At 42.6% G+C, this 15039-nt stretch overlaps 2 protein-coding genes and 1 long non-coding RNA gene across 4 annotated transcripts in view; 2 read left to right on the top strand and 1 right to left on the bottom strand.

The window, feature by feature from the left end:
- The first annotated feature begins 200 nt into the window (after positions 1-200).
- Positions 201-9872, top strand: LOC147262901 (uncharacterized). The gene is made up of 11 exons (XM_086202180.1): positions 201-614; positions 691-1125; positions 2452-2793; positions 2865-3224; positions 3398-3600; positions 4117-4224; positions 5369-5461; positions 5546-5656; positions 6071-6194; positions 7088-7306; positions 7803-9872. The coding sequence occupies exons 1-11, from the start codon at positions 263-265 to the stop codon at positions 8522-8524; spliced, it is 3069 nt and encodes a 1022-aa protein (XP_086058306.1). The 5' UTR covers positions 201-262; the 3' UTR covers positions 8525-9872.
- Positions 9656-11851, bottom strand: LOC147262900 (uncharacterized). The gene is made up of 3 exons (XR_015112501.1): positions 10855-11851; positions 10453-10601; positions 9656-10357 (listed from the first exon to the last, which is right to left on the bottom strand). It is a non-coding gene; the product is annotated as an uncharacterized LOC147262900 (long non-coding RNA).
- Positions 11852-12049: 198 nt separating this feature from the next.
- The window catches only part of ano6 (anoctamin 6), a 33836-nt gene continuing 30846 nt past the window's right edge, over positions 12050-15039 (top strand). The window contains exon 1 of one of the 2 annotated variants that reach the window (XM_086202183.1): positions 12050-12252. The gene's annotated coding sequence lies outside the window, so the exon portion shown is untranslated. Of the gene's footprint in view, positions 12253-13202; positions 13671-15039 lie in introns of those variants that run through there. The other variant, XM_086202182.1, reaches the window with a different exon arrangement.

Genomic DNA, 15039 nt, shown 5'->3' with positions numbered 1-15039 from the left:
AATGTCTGAGAAAAATAGAATGCAATTGAGGAGAGAAGATACTTGTTGTTGTTGAGGTTATCCTCTAAAAATACACACATCTTAAACACATTGTGAGAGACTTTTCGGGGATTATTTTATTAGTAAAGATCAGCATTTTTTGTCATCAGCGCGTTCTTACTCTCAATTGCGTCGTACGTCATCATTTCGCGACGCGGGGCATTTGTAAATAACCGAGCCATTTTTGTTCACACAACACTTGACTAAGATTAAACATTACCAAATGGCAAACCGCAATATCATGCCGTGGTCGAACGAGGAGGTGCAGACGTTCCTTAGTTTGGTAGCGGACGACAGAATCCAGCGGGAACTGGAGGGAGCGACACGGAACGAAAAGGTGTACCAAGAGGTGTCCGACCTGATGGCGGCTCACGGCTACCAACGGACCTCCCAGCAGTGCAGGGAAAAACTGAAAAAACTCAAAAGCGACTACAGATCTATCAAGGATCTCCGAGGTCGGGGAGGTACGAACCGTAAGAACTGGAGATGGTTTGACCGAATGCACGCAATTTACGGGAGGGAGGAAGGCGGCCTGGACTCGGCTCCAACTTGGCTGCAGAGTCTGATGGAGGAAGGTGAGTATCAGATGCGAGAGGAACTACTTGAAAGCTAACTTCCAACGCTAAAGTCTGTTTTACTCTTGTCTGTCAGCACCAAAGAGGAAGAAAACCCGGACCAGAAGCAGTAGCGTGGAAGGAAAATTCCACCACTGGTCTGTGGAGGAGACGAGGTGTCTCCTGGCCCTCTGGTCCTCCGATGAAGTCCAGGACCAACTGGAGGGTGCTTCAAGAACAAAGCCGGTGTACGAACAAATCCAGCGCCACTTAGCCGCTGCAGGCTACGACAGAAACGTCGAACAGATTATCAACAAAATAAAGAAACTGAAGAGGGAGTACAGGGGCCAAAACATGTATATTGGAGGGAGGGGCGGTGGTCGGTCACGGAGAAATCCCCATTTCGATGTTCTTGACTCGGTCTTCGGTGACAAACCGCAGGTGTGTCAAATGACCGGGGAGAGTCCGGACTCTCCATCCGCGACGCTTGAGGTGATGTTGGATGATGATACGCTGTCGCAAAGCTCCACTGGTAAATTTATTTCCATTTTTTATGCTGCAGCTGTATATTTTCTAAGCTGTATTTTAGGTTGAATTTTGTAATGTCTTGATTTTTAGTATAAATAAAGTTTGAAAAGGGAGGCGCTAGCACAGGGGTGGGAAACCATGTGCCATGGGTGGCATGGAGGTTTTCCTTTGAACCAAACACTTTAACAGGTGATTCCACTGACACACCTTCAGCCACAGAAGAGTGTTAATCAGTGGAATCACCTGTTAAAGTGTTCGGTTCGAAGGAAAACCTGCATACACACGGCCCTCCATGGCACATGGTTGCCCACCCGTGTGCTAGCAGGACAACACCTAGCTAGCAGAGGGATGCCTGGAATGTTTTGTAAGCTAGCAGGACAACACCTAGCTAGCCCAGGAATGTCCTTAATTCCCTTCATTAAATATCATTTAATCTTTAAAATCTTTTAACATCAAATTAACACCATGCTCTATGTTTCTGTGACAATAAAATGTAATTTTTTTAAGATGCTTCCATTACATTATAGTCCCAATATTAATGTGCAGGTGAAGCAGGAGAACACAAATGTACCATAATATGATTGGTTCTAAACTTCAGCTATCCGGTGCTTGAACAACTACAATATCAGACTGATATACGGTGCAAAGTGTCACTCTTGGTCAAATTCTGAAAAATTATTTAAAAAAAAAATCAAAATTAAAAATTACATTTCATGAGTATTTTTTAACTTATACCAAAGAAAGCAGCATAAAAGGAAAAGTTACAGTATATTTGTAGATTCTTAAAAATTATTTAGTCAGATGATTCATTTTTAAAAAATAAAAAGAATTGCAAGTCAAATATAACCTTATAGTTGGTCAGTTTTGGCTCACTGGCCACATTTTGGATATCCCAGAGTTAGCGGGTCAACTCCCTATATTAATGTACTATAAGAATCAATCGGAGTCAATTTTGAAACAACAAATACACAGTATTAAGTAAACAAGCAATGTAGGGAAAATGTTAAAAAAAGAAGGTAGAAACAGTGTTTATTTTCTGCCGAATTCTAGCATCTTTTTGTCTAAAAACACAACAAATGAGTACGCCATTAAACCGTCAATAATTAAGTGGAAAAAATGTTAATACGATGCACAGTTGAGTATATCATTCCCCTATACGGTGTATTGTTTTTCTTTTCTTTTCTTTCTCTGGTTGTTTGATTGACTTTATGCGCACGTCTCCTGCTAATTCTACACCTCTCACTTGTCCACACAAGCGTATGCAGGCTAGGATGTGGAGGATCGCAGAAAGACCCGTAACCTCACTCTACTTCCTGTTTCGTTTCCTTAGATGAAATCCAGTGGATGTCCGACGAAGTTCAAGTTCTGATGACCCTTTGGGCTCAACCAAATATTCAAGAGCAACTTCTCAGCCCAACAACAAACCAGCAAGTCTTCACATACCTCAGCAACGAGCTCACCCTGGTGGGTTTTAACAAGACTGCAGATCAGTGCAGGGTCAAAGTGGATAGCCTTAAAGAGGAGTACAACAGAATCAAAGACGTGACACCGGATAGGGATGTTAAAGGCGACTGGTTTGATATTTTGGATAGTGTCCTCGGCGCAGACGGCGAGGCGGATACGTCTGGAGTGTTGCTGCAGCCGAAATCGCCAGAAGATGAGTACATGAATGGTATGTTGACGATGATACGTTTTCATAGATAGATGCCGCAGCACCGTAAGCTATATGATTGCTCTCTACAGATGCGCTACAGGCCATTTGGACATCAGATGAAGTCAAAGCGCTGCTCATCAGATGGTCAGAGGAGAGCGTCCAGGAGCAGCTGAGATCATCTCCAGGAAACCTGAGGGTGTTCGCTCAGCTGAGCTCACAGCTCGCCTCTCAGGGCTTTTACAAGACCACCAGCCAATGCTTCTCCAAGATACAACTGCTGAAGCAAAAATACAGAAGGATTAAAGAACAGAATGACTCCAAAAAGCAAAAAAGTAGATGGTTTGCCATCATGGATGAAGTCCTTGGTCGTCATGACCAAGAGGCTGAAGATTCAGATTTTTGTCTGGAGACGCCACAGCAGGATCCTTCTGAAGCAGCAGGAAACCTCGGTAAAACACTCGCACCTGCAGCATGAGCTATATTAACAACAGATGAACCAGTGCAGTGCTGGTTTGAGGTTGGATCTGTAGCGGGTTTTTTGTTTTTAAGGCTGTTTTGTGTGGGATAGTTTGAATAATCCTATTTTGATTCTAATCAAATGATTTATTTCCTGATTTCTCAGGTGGACGTCTGTCCTTGTCGTCACTGTGTCTCCTGGTCCCGACCTTGCGTCTGATGTGTGCCTTTGCCTGGCAAGTGGTCCAGTGTTGTAATGTGGCCCACTATGGGAAGGTGGAGGAGCTGGTCAGGTTGGTAACAGAGCTGGTCCCGGAGCTGCTGACCCCCAGAGAGAAGGTCCAGGTCCTGCTCAGGCTGAGGGCCAGGGTAAGGCACTGTATAACATACAGTATGTGTTGGTTTATAGGCAAGAGTAGGGTACTGGAGTAGATATAAATGGAGTTCTCAGTGGTTACCGGAACGTGAGGGGCTTTTCAAAATCATTTAACCACATGAAACTTGCGTAATATTTGATTCCGACTACATTTGTCACCAATTTTAGGGAAGTTCTCGCTAAAACGTTCAAGTATTTCTCACGCTCAGCCTACAACGACGTCGTATTTATTTATGAATCCTTTTGCGGGTTCGATCGGCGACACTGGCTGAGATTTCTGTTGTGTTTTTTTTTCACATCTCGCGTAACACGTCTGAACGCAGCCTCAATCAAAATATCTCTCAATGTAACGACCACTGAGCAATATCATCTCAAACGAGGGTCTGGTCTTAAAGGTTCAGATCGTGGAAAAAGTTCTTCTATTTTTATATCATTTGAGTTGTGTATCAAAACTAAGATTCAGGTGTTACTTGCTTGTGTGTGTGTGTGTGTGTGTGTGTGTGTTGCAGCTCGTGTTGGAGTTGTGCCGCTGTGAGAGCACAGCCAACCTGTCAATCATCGAGCCCCACCTGATGGTCATCCAGAACCTGGAAATAGGCTCCGACTGTCATCAGCAAGTAGGTCTGCAGGCTTGACGGAAGACTGACCTGAAACCAGCTGCGAGAGTCATTGTGTGCTGAGAAAAAAAAAACAGCTTTAAACTCAAGAAGAAGGTTACAGATCATTTAAAATACACAATTGTTTAAGTAAAGATCACATTTGCACTCCATAAAATCTTCAAAGCATCTTATTAATGTACTTTTTTTTTTGTGGTCACCATCAGCAGTGTTGTGGACTGGTGTTCTGCTCCCTCTGCGGAGACAAGCGCCCCTCTTGTACTCATAAGAGATCAAAAGTCAAGGTCAAAGGCAGACCATCAGAGACCAAATGAAGTAGCACTTCGCTTTGAATCCTCTAAGGGCCTTTAGAGAGGAGGACTGCGCGACGTGTATTTGCACCTCACTGCACCCCAGGCAATCATCTTCACCCCTCCAACACTTCAGAGGGCCCCTGTGTTGTCTCGTCTGGACGAGGGCACGAACAGCAGCTCTTTGATTTCTGACCCCTCCTCTGTTCCCGTGGGTTCTCAGGCCAAGCAAAAATCTCCCTTTATGTTTAATTGATGTTGCCTTTGCATCTGCTCCTCAGTGGAGATGCAGGAAGAGGCAGTATTGACCAGCTACCAGAGGGATTTTGAGTAGTGCCTCATTGAGAGATTGATTTTTATTTTTTTTTTGAATTCTTAATTTCTTTAATTACACCCCGTTTCATGCTCTTACAGCCTTTCTGCTTAGGTCTTGGAGCCAGAGTACCTCCAACCACTATATGATATGTAAGTGCTGTGATAGTTGTTGCAGTCAGTAATCATTGCCATCATACACGGGTCAACACGGATTTTTGGGCACTCTGAAAGGGTCGTTTCGGCATTTCCACCCACGTCGACTGACTCGCCAAGCGACCCGGGGGTTTAGCGGCTCGGCTCGGCTGCAGTGTGCAAAGGGCAACCCACGTCATCTCAGGTTTCACGCGACCTTCCTGTCGCATCCTCACAGCGGGAGTTCAGACTTGGGTCTTCTGGAAGCTTGAATGCGCCCTAATGCCGAGCAAATGTGGGTCCAAAAACCCGCATTGCCACGCGTTTTTCAGTGTGAAAAGGGTATTAGTTAGCTAAGCTAAGTTGGTTGTTTTCTTGTTTGTTTGTCGTTGACAAACACTTTTCAGGAGGTGGAGGAGTTGGAAAATTCCAAGTCAAACTTTGTGGACGTTGTTCATAGTCTGCTTGAGGACCCAGCTGAGAGAAACATGTTTTTCAAGGTCAGATATTTCTTGATCGTGTCTGCTTGGTGTGTATAGCTTCGTATGTAACTCATATCAGTGTTGGATCTAATGTTTCCCCAGGAGACCTTCAGCATCCATTATGGCCAACAATATCAAGCCACGTTGAATACAATAGTGTGGAAATTCATCTCCAAACTGGATCACCTTTTACCCGTACCAGACATTATACAGGTAGAAATACCTCATGTGCTACGCATTTTGGGAGCCCTCAGCTCAAGTTAATTTTTGGCAGATTCCTACATGTTTACCTTTTGAAATTCATGCATAGAATCATTTCAGCATTCACCCTGGGATTTATCAACCTGTGTCCTAAAAGCCGCTGTGCTCTCATCTCGTCTGTCTTTTGTTGTAGCGGTGGATGCTAATTTGGAGCACCACTGGAACGTTACTGGAATGTCGGAATGTTGACTTTTTTCCCCTTTGGTAAAGCCCAATTATGAAAATGAAACCAGGAGCGCGGCACTTGCGGAGTGGGGTTAATGTTACTGTGCATGATATGAATTAAGCAAACGCGAGTGGTATTGTGTAAACGTGCTCTTGTCCTGGCTGCACACGCTCTCAGCATGTCCCGTTTGTCCCCTGTAGACTGCACAGTGGCTCAGCACTGCTCCCTCTGTGATGGAAGAATGTGGGCGGCTGGTTTTGGAAGCAGACCAGATGAAGTCATTGATGCACTTCCACCTGCAGATGTCAGGAAACTTAAACACGTGTAAGTCGCCCGCAACAGCTCACAAAGGAAATGGTGAAATCCACTCGGCTATCTGAGGCAGACTCGGCGATGCTGCGGTTCATGTCGTGGGAAAAAAAGAGAGGATAGGGAAAAAAAACCAGCACGATGCCTCAAAATGTGCAGTTTATTCAGTTTTTGTTCTGAATGCTTTTTCCATCTCAAAACTGAGCAAGATCGCATGACGGGTAGTAAACCTCTTCGTAAAACCACAGCAAATAAAAGTCGGCTTACAATTGTGCAGACTCACGGCACCACCCAGTATGTTTCATGAGCACTGCACTTTCTCCATGAACCGGTTTCGCATAATTTTTTTGATCCATGTTATTTCTTCTTTGAACCTTGTGTTAATTGATTTTACTTTCCATCAAACGTGTACGTTTTGGTCGTATTCTCTCTCTAAACGTCTCCTATAACAGGTGTTTAACCTGCACTTTGGGGTTACAGTTTCTGCGTGAAAGCTGCTACTCATGTAAAGCTTCTGTATTGTGGTCGTTATCTTGTGATCACAGGACCTCTGTTTTAATACTTGTCTTGTTATAATGAATTTGGCACAAGATATTAAAATAAATTCCACGCATGGCCTTTCTCAGCTCCCGTAGCTTAGCCCATTGGTATCTCTGAGAAATTCTTTGCTGTTCTTGCTGTTGTATAATTTCGTGCTAACACTGTGAACAAGCTAATGAATTAGCTTCTTTTTTTTTTTCCTTTATGAATTAAAAAGGGTGTAATTATGTTATCGGCCCATTTATACTGGAACCAAACCATACTGAGTTCATATAGTTGGGTTTCGTAGTATTTCTATACACATTTTAGGAATGCATGTTGTATGTCATCATTTGTCCTGGGTGTAATTGCTCCTTTTGCCCCTGCAGATTACTCCGATACACAGAACATGTTTTTGCCGAGGCTGTCTCTTCCTCACAAAGCAAACCTGAGGGCTGCCACGCATCAGGACCCGGCCACGGTCGAGGGAGACGAAGAGCAGTCGGGCAGCAGCGACAACGAGGACTTCGTTGAAGACAGCGATCGCGAGGAGACCGGGGACAACTGCGGGAAAAGAATAGAGGACACACAGTTGCAAGACGAGCAAAGTAATAACGACAACCCAGATAGCGTCAACTTGTGCTAATGTTGAGGTCCGCGAACAGCTCTGCCGCATCAACTCGACATGGGATTGATTATGGATTCACAGAAATAGAATTCATCCAATTTAGCCCGCTAGTTCATGTTAAACCAAGAGAAAGGCATAATTTGGGGACTTAGAGTTGCTATTTAATTGGGATGGTTGGGAACAGATTTGATGTGGATTTGCAGGAAAAGACTTGGACGCATGTCTGAATTAGGCTACCTAACGTGCCCCAGCCTGAATGCTAATTTGCTTTTCTCGGTTGACGTCATAGGCAGTCTTGTGCTGGAAAAGGTAGGCGACCCCTGGTTTAGCGCTTACAAGTCGGGGAATTCAGGTGGAAAGACATGAATTGAATTCAATTGCCAAAACTCCACCGTCTATTTCAGGTTTTTCGTGATGTTTTGAAGTGTGCAACTTTTTTTTTTTTTTTTAACTGACATCGTCGCATATCTTTTCAGATTTGCAGACTTACAAAAGGGCTTATGCCTGCCCTGACAACCAAGCATCAGAACCTCGCACACCTGAAGAACTTGAACCAGACAGCGTCCCCCCGCACGTTACCAGTGAAACGCCTGAGATGGAAAGCACAACCAACACCTGTGAACATTGCGGGAGGGTCGTCAACGATCTTTCAGCCTGCCTCTGCAGCAGAGAAACGTGCACTTACGACTGTGACAAGTGTGAGAAGAAGTACGCCTCCAAGTCGTCCCTGATCGTGCATCGTCTGAGGCACACGGGTGAGACGCCATACTTGTGCTCGCACTGCGGTCGAGGCTTCAGGACTTCGAACAGCCTCGAGATGCACATTCGTATCCACACAGGGGACCGGCGCTATAAATGTGACATTTGCGGGAAGACGTCCATCCAGCATCTGGCGAGACACATGCGAATGCACCGGGGGGAAAAGAACTATCTGTGCACAGAATGCGGAAAGGCGTTTCTCTCCTCCGGGGAGCTGAGGCTGCACACGAGGTATCACACCGGCGAGAGGCCTTACTCGTGCAAACACTGCGGAAGAGGTTTCATAGCCAAGTGCCTGCTGACTCGCCATATTCGCCAGCATACAGGAGAGCGTCCCTACAGGTGTTCAGTGTGTCCCAAATCCTTCCCAACTCTGAGATCGCAGAAAAGACACCTGAAGATACACTTGAAAAGAAAGTCTTACTGCGTGGTAAAATAATCGGGCCAGAAAGATTCATCCTTGTACGCACAAAAGTCAGAACTAGCTGGATATTTTGTGTTTTATTCCCAAAAAGAAATATTTCAGCTTCAGAAGGCCACTCGCGATACAAACATCACAATCCGGCATTTCTACCATTGTCAAATCCTGATTATCTGATTATCAGTATTTTGCAAGACAGTTCCTCGACGTTACATTATAACAACTACGTAACTGAGGAAAGGAAAATACCCCGAAAAAGGTCAAAAGCAAGAATTGTTTCTTTACAGCTTCTCAAAAATCGACAACTGAGAAGAAACCACGCACAACAAAGTGCAGAGTCTTTGTTTCGTGCCTCTTTAACACATCAAACCAACAACTTGTTAACATGGCAACATGAATCTGTTTATATTTAATGATGTTAATACGTTATACAAAAATATTGATATTTACCCCCAGTGTATCGATATATTGTCCCACCCCGCATTATTGTCAGGGGGAAAACTGTCCATGTGTTCATGCCATCTCAGTGTGTAAAGCTACGGTTCCAAACACATTGCGATTTATTGTAAGTAAGGTCTCGTGTCAGCCTGAAATGGTTTCATAGTGAATGGAAAATATACAAATGTGGAAATTAAAATCGGTAAAAAAAATAAGAAATCTCTGCGTTTATGTCCGTATGAATGCGGCTCAGTCATCACATTATCTCAATACTCCATTATTAGATCTACATCAGACTCGGTGTGTGTTACTGGAGCCTCCTGCAAGGGTCTGCCATTCTTTCAGAGCACTCGGTTCACTCAAGCAATCTTTTCGTTGTTAAGATTGAAGTAGTTTGGGAACTTCTAAACTGCTAAATCTTCATGTCATATTTTAAGTTATAAGAAAACTCATCACCGCCATAAGAAAACCTTTAATATCAGACAATCTGATACTGTTATATTGCAATACTGACATATATTGAAGCAACATCTTTGACTCAAAACATGGAAGTTAATTGAGGGCAAAAGCACCAGTTTATCAAAGATCTCTGTTAAAATTATATTGTAGCTTAATCCTTTAAACAATTCTGCTTTAAAATGCACACAATAAGCAACCAAATGCTATATTTTATCAACTTTTTATTCAGTTTTTGTCTCAATTCAGCCATTCCTAGTGTTGAGAAGAAAATCTGGCCGTGCAGGGAGTCCTGGAAGGGAAGGGACCTACAACTACAACTGTGAGCTACAAAAGAAAGAAGTTCTTTGTTACTGCAGCTGATTGAAGTACAATTTCACTGATTCATATTCCTTCATTACTCCGACTTCATTCTCCACATTTCCATTTTTTTCTTGCAGTGCACAATGAAAATAAACGTTTTACTTTGTCATTTATTCTCCACGTTTTGTCCGTGTTGCTGGACATTCTGACGTTGCAAAGTGCAACAAGTCCGATTAAAAAAAAAGTTTTTAAATTTAAAGATACAGCTGCCCGTGAAACATTTATTCCAAAAAAAAGGCCGTATATTAATCTTGCCTAGTTATTACCAAAGATTTCATGGACATACACTTTTAAGAGAACAGGAGCTGTGGCGGCTTGGTGTCCATTACCAGTAGTAGGAAGTCATCCATCCAGCGGCCTGCATCTTCCAGTTGCAGTTTGCCGACCCGCGGCTCCTGGAACAGCTTGGTCACTGCAGCAACAGTGACGTTAGCCGAGGAAGGACTTGTCAGGATAAAGGGAACACATAACCACTGACGTACCGAGGGGGAAAAGGATGCTGTTTCAAATGTGTTCATCAACTTTGCGCGTCCTGTATTTGATCTTGAACTTTGTGCTTGCTAAGGTCCAGAGTGCGAGAGCTCCACTCAAAACCTAGATATTTTAGTCAGGACAAAAGCTGTTGCACCGACAAACAAACAAAAAAGGGTTCTAATAGTTTGCATGCGTCTTGAACATCTCTTACATACCAAGCTGAAAAAAATCAGGCTCAGCTGGATGACATCGGTGTCGGCCACAGAATAGAGCCCTCCCACGAATGTGTAAATGATTGCGACTGCAGCAGAGATCCACACTGCCAGCGAAAAGTTGATATCCATGACAACACTCAATGTTCCTCCTGCAAAAAAAAAAAAAAAAAAATCACAAACACACAACCAGAGAGAGGCACGCACAAGTAATGTGTTTGGAGTTGATCTTTTGGTTTGAACGGGGAAAAAAAAATAGTCTTGGAAAACACGTGGTCCCCGGTTCCACAAAAAATACACAGAGAGTATTCGAAATCGTAGAAATAATTCTTTTCTTAATCAAAATTGAAAGATTTAGTCGCAGTTTCACCAAGACACTAATGTAGGTCATGTTCTCTGACTCACCCAGTGCACTGAGAATACACGCCACCCACAAGACATCTGCCAGGAGAGCAGGGGTGAAGAGGATGGCAGCGAGGGTGCTGCCGTACTTCTCTTGAAACGGATCCATCAGAGCAACGTAATTCTTTCGCCGGATGGGTTTGACGAAGAAGAGCCCACCTGAATATTTTAATGTTTGTGTCACCTTCAAGGGAGGTTTGACCCAACTTTACTGGCTGCGATCTTTTAACAACACTACAGATACGAAAGCAAGTTTGCTATTTAACTCATCTCATCTTCGTTGTGTTTCACTGTCGAATGAGAACTTCTCGATCACCTGCAGGGCCCACTTGTCAGCAGCATCAATATCATCATACTTCAATCAGTCAACAATGTAACAGGCAAGTTACTGATGGTACTAGAGGATCGTGGGTTACGCCTCCATGGCAGGAAGTGAATGTAAAATGTGGCGAATTCACAAGAAGAGCGGAATCGTTTGTCATTTTCGCTTTTCGTGACAATGCACGTCATTCGTTTATGAAAACGGCTAATTCTATTTCAAGAAATGCATCTCATTAGTTCAGAAACAAACAACTGAAATGTTTCCCACAGGATCGCGCATGTCATTAATTTAGAAAAAAAAAAACCAAACCCAGCTGAAATGTTGTTTTTCATGGAACGGTACGTCAATTTTTAAAAATGTCCTCATGAAATAAAGTCAGGAAAAATTGATTAAAAAAAATAAACAAATTAAAAAATTTTTCTCATGATAAAGTGCTATTTCTGGTCCAAATGTCCAGACTGCTGTAGTAACCTCTTCAAAAAAACAGATCAACATTTTATTGTGTGGATATTTACAGTCTATTTTTCAGCGGTAAAAAGAATCGCTATTCTCTTGAAGCAGAAACAGAACCTCACCCCAGGTCAGATTGAGGGCGAAGGCGATGGGTCCTGTGGCCTACACCAACCCCTTTGTAGGATCATAGACCAGTTCAGCATTACCCAGTATATAGCCTCCCCCCACCCAGGTGGCTGGAAAACAGTTAGTAAAGTCTAAGAAAGAACATTCATCAAAATTGGAAATAGGTGCATTTAATTTCAATTCAAAACAAATCGATTTTGTTGAGTTTTTATTAAAAACACCCACCATCAGAGTGACTCAGTACTCACACAACCTTTTTGTACTTGCCATAGTAAAGATGCTGACCCAGATGTTAAGGTTCCGCCCTCCAACCATGGCAATCTCACTGCGTTTCTGAGGGCGCTTCTTCTCTTCCCGTTTGGACTTCCTGGAGGCCCACATGCCAATTCCCAGTACGATCATATAAAACACTCCTACGGACAGCAAGTCCCAGCCAGTTCGCCGCCATCTTCAATCCCTGTTGTGAGCCGAAACTAACACTTAACTTCTCAACATAAAAGGTGAACTTTCAGGCTTTGTTGGCAGATATTAACTCTGTTAAGAATTCAGAATTCGCTGACTAACTGAAGTCAGCTTTTTACCCCTTAAACATGAACCTTTATGTAAAATGAATTTGAAAAATATGACATCTACAGTATTTGGTGAAAATATATTACCATAATTGTGTTTAATATTTGGGATTTTGATACAATAAACAAATGGTATCATGAATCAATTTGCTTGGTTTTTAGGTAAAATGCAGACGAGTTACTGATCATTTTGAAATGTGCCTTCAGACGTACAAAATAGATCATTAAGTTATTTGTACATGAACTTATTTTTCAAGTAATCATATTTCACTCAATTAGTTTTTAAAAAAAAGAAAAAAAAAGGCAATTTCTCCAAAATGTATGCATTCCAATGTTTGTTCAAAAAATGGTTGGTGTGTTTAGTTTTTTGCATTTTTGTATTTGCACCAGTTGACACATTGTGATAGCAACTCAATTAATCACGCAGCACCATACAATATATGTTTGGCAGATGATAGAAACATGCTCACATCTATGGTCACATGGATTAAATTCAACTAATTATCTATATTTAGCTCTTTCGTCCATTTCTGTTGCAGTCACTTTACATGTATGGAAAAAGCTAATTTGGCGGTTCCCTCATTCACGTGTTGGTCGTTTTCAGTCAGACTCTTCATCCGTGTCCTGTACATTAACAGTTTTTTAGCCGTTAAATGGGCAAGTAGGGAGTGTAAATTCATTGTGGAGTGATATAAAGGGTTGAGACACCAGTGCAGGTATACAGACACCCTTGTTTAGAAGCTAACTGTTAGCATAGCGCCTCGAGAAGTGATTCTTAAAACTATGGTACGCGAGCTCCCCCAGGTGGTAGGTGCAGGAATCCCAGACCTTTTTTTTTTCTGAAAATGAAACAAGACCAAAAAAAAAAAAAAAACACATTTAAAAGAAATAACACAAAAAAGTATGGATGAAAATACGTTAACTGAATTCTAACTCGCAAAATTTTTGACTTTTTTGTAATATTTTTGTGTCGGCCCATTACCTGGTCACTTTTAGTTATGCTGCTCACAAGTAGCCGGGGCGTCCAGGCACCTGCTACTGCTACTAATGTTAGCAAGAAACAACACAAGATGGTGAAGAAAAATGACTCAAGTCATGTCCATTTCTGATTCAGTTGGACAGAGGAAGAGTCGAGGCCCCTGTATGCTGTGTGAGACAAAGTTCTGAGCGGTGAATTCGTGATACGTGAGGCCCTCAGACGGCTTTTAACAAAACACCGAGGGCTGAAAGACAAAATCTTGGATTGTTTTTTGAGAAAACACAATGTATCCTGGCGGCGTTCAGCGTGAAATAACACTGGAAACGATCCAATTGTAGCCATAGCTACCAGCGCTTTCCTGTGACTGAAGGTAGGATTCATTCTGATGAGTTCAATTGTAGAAACTTTCTGGTCGTCTCGGTCGCATAGCAACCGATCAGCGCTGAGCTGGTGCCATGTCGCTCTGCCTTCTTCAAGCTTTGATTGATTAGTGATAGTGGTTGATATTAAGCCTTATAAATGCGGTATTTATTTGGTTTACCATTGTGTATTTCATCGTTTTGATGGACATAGATGAGGGTACTCTGGTTGAGGGTTCAGCTCTCATTTTCAAAAACAATGGCGTGAAAGTGGACGAGAAATGTTTGTAGAACCCAATTGGGAGGCCATCTTGTCCAGGTGTTTGGTTACTGGGGATGCCTTTCAGTGCTCCATGTAGTCCCTCAGGTGATGAGGGTTCTTAATTTGTTCTTGTGCTGGTTGGAGTGGTTGAAGTGTCTCTAAGAATGTGATATATGATATATATATGATATGTTTAATGTTTAGTTTATGATCTGACGTGTATATTTTTTGTTGAAAAATATTAAGTATATGTCATATTAATATTATAAATTATATGGCGGCACAGTGTTGAGTGCTTATCACTGTCGCCTCACACCAAGAAGGTTCCAGGTTCGAGTCCTGGCTCAGGCACGGGATCTTTCTGTGTGGAGTCTCCATGTTCTCCCTGTTCCTGTGTGGGTTCTCTCTGGTACTCCAGCTTCCTCCCACAGTCCAAAGACATGCAAATGGGGACGAGGCTGATTGACACTCTAAATTGACCGTAGGTGTGACTGTGAGTGTGAATGGTTGTCTGTCTAAATGTGTTGGCCCTGCGATGGACTGGTGACCCGTCCATAGTGAACCCCGCCTTTCGCCCAAAAGCTACTGGGAGGGGGGCTGGAGTCTATCCCAGCAGCTTTCAGGGGAGTCATCTATCTCCAGGAAGATAAATTTTTCAGGAGTTGATGATTGAACAAGATGTCACTTTCAGATGTCTATAATCTTGAAGTACATGTCCTGGAGTCCTTTCATATCTGACTATCCTAAACGCCATCAGCTGCCCTATGATTCAAGATGTGCACCTGGCAGATTGGAAATTAATTGCTTTTTTTTTTAACCAGTGTCAAATTTGATTGGCCATAGAGTAACTCTCATTTCTACTAAAACGTCTAAACTAAGATATACACTCCAAGAGATATGTCCAAGCGATTTGTTAAAAACTTCCATTGGGTGAAAAAAAAAAATTGGAAAACGGTGGAACTTCATGTGGAAAAAAAAACAATCAACCAAAAAACAGGCAGATGTCAGTTTCAATTGACAAAGATCATTCCCACAATGTTTCGACAGATTCTGAGATGGTCAGACAATGCTCAAATGACAAATAAAGCCCTCAAAAAAAAAAAAAAAAAAGCTTAGCC

Source organism: Aulostomus chinensis, chromosome 4 (assembly GCF_037954235.1).
Source record: "Aulostomus chinensis isolate RoL2024-O1b breed Wild chromosome 4, RoL_Achi_v1.0, whole genome shotgun sequence".
In the NCBI taxonomy this organism is placed as follows: Eukaryota; Metazoa; Chordata; class Actinopteri; order Syngnathiformes; family Aulostomidae; genus Aulostomus; species Aulostomus chinensis.
This window is presented reverse-complemented; position numbering and strand designations above follow the sequence as displayed.